The 3945-nt window shown below is 59.3% G+C and overlaps 1 protein-coding gene across 1 annotated transcript; it reads right to left on the reverse strand.

The window, feature by feature from the left end:
* Window positions 1-771: 771 nt before the first annotated feature.
* CCNO (cyclin O) lies at window positions 772-2879 on the reverse strand (the record flags this gene model as incomplete). Its single annotated transcript, XM_084233073.1, has 3 exons — window positions 772-1257; window positions 1714-1899; window positions 2493-2879. The coding sequence occupies 3 exons, from the start codon at window positions 2877-2879 to the stop codon at window positions 772-774; spliced, it is 1059 nt and encodes a 352-aa protein (XP_084089199.1).
* Between the last annotated feature and the right edge of the window lie 1066 nt (window positions 2880-3945).

A 3945-nucleotide genomic window follows, 5' to 3' on the forward strand; every position in this document is an offset into this window, starting at 1 on the left:
GCCCTGACTATTATGCTATTGTTGCCCTGGGCTCTTGTGAAGCAGGTGTAAGACAAGCCTGAGTCTTTGAACCATATGATTGAAGGACAAATGGGCTAGACTCAAATTAGCCATAACTACAGGCAAAACCTTCATTTCCAGCATCATTTACTTGTGGGGGCTGCTCTTGCTTGGCCCTACCTAGTGCACCAGAGCAGTCCTTGAGGCTTCCCAGTCTGCCCTCCTTGGAGTGTGTACACTCTGGCTCCTCTGGACAGCACAGGCCACACGTGTATATTATGTCACTTCACACCCCACTGTGCCCTTTACCTCTGGGATGTGGCTTAGTCCTCAGCTTCAGGATCACTGGATACAGGGTACAAGTGACCCTAACTGATCTCTGTAACTGGAACCAAGGATTCAGGACCTTGCCAGACCTGGCTTTCCTGCATAGAGTTGCTAACCATGGAATGGACAATTGGGAATGGAGGACCCCCCTCCTCAATTGCTGCTGGTCACTTCTATTCCTGGGCTGCCCTCACCTTCCATGTTCATGGACAAACACACCCAGTAGCAGCAGTCAAACCAAGACAGCCTGTTTATTGGGGAAAGACACAACTTGAGTGAAATCTCAAGAAAATAAATACATAACTAGACGTTATCTTACAGTATTTACAATCTGTAGGATGACCTGTGGACCAAGAAGCCTTGAGCCAATCCTGAACTCTTTTTAAAGCAAATGGGTGAGGTCAGCAGCCACATCAGGGGATAAAAGGATAGCAAGGATCTACTTTATTTCAAGCTCAGGGGTAGGCTGCACTTCTCGCAGATCTGAATGGGCAGCATATGAGTCAGGGAGGTTCCGTTTATGGCCACCAGCAGCTGCAACTTGCCCAGACAGTCCTGCAAAGCTTCCTCGGGATGCCCGACCAGGCATAAGTCCACCGGGTGCGGCAGCTGCAGCATACGGTCAGCAAGCGCCAGGCAACAGATGGCCAGCAGGGAGGGGGCATAGTTGGTGAAGGCATAGTCGGCCAGGCTCAGCTCCGCCACCCCGCGAGCTAGAGTTTGCGCCTCCAGGGCTTCCGAGACCTCCACCTGCCCTGCTTCTACGCGCTCGTGGGTAAAATGCTCCAGGAAGAAACTGATAGTTGGCGCGCCCAGGCTGAAGTGCAGCTTGTGCAGGACGATGCATTCGAGGTTGCAGAGCTGTTGCCGCGAGAAGGCACCACAGCACAGGGCCAGGAGCTGTTTCACGCGTGGCGGGTGCACCTCCACCTGTAACACAGGGGTGCTCAGCCCCCACCGCGCAGCATCCAGAGAGAGCTAGACCCACCCCAGTCTCAGCGGGGGCCCCACCACCCCATCCCTTCCAGCGAGTCAACTGAGGCTTCACTTTGCATTACTTCCACTTAAATCACCTGGGTGTACTTCCAGCGCAGTTTAACTACCGTCCAGCTGAAATAAGGTATAAGAAATTTTGACCCCCCCTTACCTCTTCTAAAATAACAACACTGCAAAGACGTTGGAACTTACTTCAGCCTGTTTGTTTAGGGCGGCGTGGGGGGAAGGGGTGTTAGTTTGTGGGGGACTTGTGACGTTAAGGCAGTGGGGATGTGTAAATTTGCAAACGTCTACCAAAATGAGTTAGAGAACCCAGCACTGAATCGTGTGCCCTGAAGAGCCGGGTGATTAGGGGAATTTAGTTGTCCCCGAGGCCCTGTGAGGAGGTACCTGTTTGCAAGCGATAAGCAGGGACGTGACCCCAAGCAGCTGGAAGCAGTCCGCAGCCACAGGCGTGGTGGTGAGGAAGCGGTCCAGAGTATTCACCGTCAGGCACAGCGACTCGAAGGAGAGGCCGAACTGGCGGTGCACGGGGATCAGCCAGCTGAGCAGCTTGCAGCGGGATTCCGCCGTCACCTGCCGAAGGGAGGAGGGAGGCGGGCGCGCTGAGGCCAGCGCGGAGAGAGGCTGCTGAAGGGACGGACCGAGAAGATCCGAGGAGCTACCCCAGAAGGAGGCAGGAAGAAGGGAAAAGGCAAAATGCGCTGCAACAAGGAAAGGCGCGCCGTGCGCTGCTGCCGTTAGGGCTCGCCGGGCTGCGAGTGGAGACGCCCGGATCCGTGCGGACCTCGTGGGGTCCTCTCAGCCATTCTACTGGGGCCTTCGCTTGGCAGGTAAGGAAACAAGCTCAGGGTTGTTAAATAACTGGCCCGGGGTTGCAGGGAGTCCCGACTCGAACCCAAAGACTGTCTTAATCCTCTGCACGCTACCTCGTTCCCACTAACCAGTTTGGAGACTTCGGAGCGGTAACTTAAGCCGCCTGGGCCCCACTTTTCTCCTTTTGTAAAATGAGGCCGGTCACCTCGCCCTCCAAGGCCCCTTCCCGCCCGGGCCGGGGGCAGGGACCGGGGCTGGCGTGGGCTGGCCCGCCGCGAAGGGCAGACAGAGCAGAAAAGGAGACACCCGAGAGGAAGAGCGGCGGTGGGGGGCTGGCCCTGCCAGCGCCTCACTTGTGGCTGCCGCGCCAGCGGCTCCCGCGGGTGGAAGTGACTCTCCCGCGCCCTGCGGAAGGCGTAGCAGCTCTGGCCGTAGTCGCGGAAGGTCCGCAGGTCCAGCAGCCCCGCGTGCTGGGCCGGACCTAGCAGGGGGCTGCAGCTTCGCGCAGTGAACGCCGCGGGGCTGTCGGAGCCGTCCGAACCCGAGCTGGGGGACTCGAACAGGTCGCAGACGCCGGAGTCCCCGGGGAGCGGGCACGGGTGCAGCGGCTGCAGCGGCTGCTTCCTCCGGAGGCGCGGGCGCCTGCTCTTCTTCACAGGGGCGCGCGGGTTCTGGTCGTCGTCCCTTCTCCCAGCCCGCACGTCGGGGCTCGCGGGGCTGGCGGGGCAGGGTGTCACCATGATGCCGCGGGGTGGCTGCTCTCCCAGGCCCCAGCTGCCGTGGGCTGAACGCACGCGCGAGAGCGCACTGGAGGCGCGGCCGGCGGCCCGCCGGGCTCTAAGTACTCGGCCCGCGCCTTCCTCTACCACACCCCCGGCCTCCCACTGGCTGAGCCCCGAGCCGCTCCAGAGCCGCACTTTCCCGGCTAAAGAACCGCTCTGCAGCCAGCTGTTGGCAGCGCTAAGCCTTCGCGGTCTGCAAGGGGGAGGAGCTGCAGAGCCTGGGCGCACCCGCCAGCTCCGCGCGCGTTCCTCGTTACCCCGGCAACCGAGCGGGGGGCGCAGCCCGCGCCGCGCGCGCCGAGCCGGGTGGGCGTGGGTTGGGACTCAGCGGGGAAACCAGCTGGGCGCGGCACCCAGCCGAGGAGCTCCGCCGCACCCGGGGAAAACATCCTCCCGGGGGGCACTCCCCCGTCCTTGACCAGATGGTCTCGAGCACCTTCCATGCTTCCTCTAATCCAGGTCGGTAATTTTGTGAAAATCCGCCTCTGAGCGCCAAACGAAACCTCCAGCTAGAATTCTGTCAGCTTTGGAAAGTTTTCTTCAGAGACCCAATAATATAATTGTGTCTGTGATTTTTTAAGGCGGCATCTGAGTAAACAGCACCCCTTCTCCCACGGCTCTTGGGGGAGCAGAGCGTCGGAGGCGCAATTTCCTCTGCGCTCCTGAGGATCTAGGCCCTAATCCAACCAGCCAGGCAGGCAGGCATTCGGGCTCAGAACAAAACAAAGCTGCCCAGTGACTCCCAAACTGCAGGTCGGCAGTCCTGTTGTGCTTTCCCCGCAGATTCCACCCCGAATCACATAAGTTGGCGCTGGAGCCAGTTGAGAACGTGACATTGCTGGAGGCTTGCTTTCCTAGCTTTATCGAAATGCTCCCGGCCCGTTCAGTTTTAGGTCATTGGTTTCTCACCGCCTGGCCCAGGTTGCGCAGCCTTTCGAGGTTATTCCCTTCTTCTGGCTTCCGCCACACTAAGAGCAGGTGCAGGCATTCTCTCTTCTTCCAGAAGAAAGGTGACAATGTCCAT

Source organism: Talpa europaea (assembly GCF_964194135.1).
Source record: "Talpa europaea genome assembly, chromosome: 5".
NCBI classification, from domain to species: Eukaryota; Metazoa; Chordata; class Mammalia; order Eulipotyphla; family Talpidae; genus Talpa; species Talpa europaea.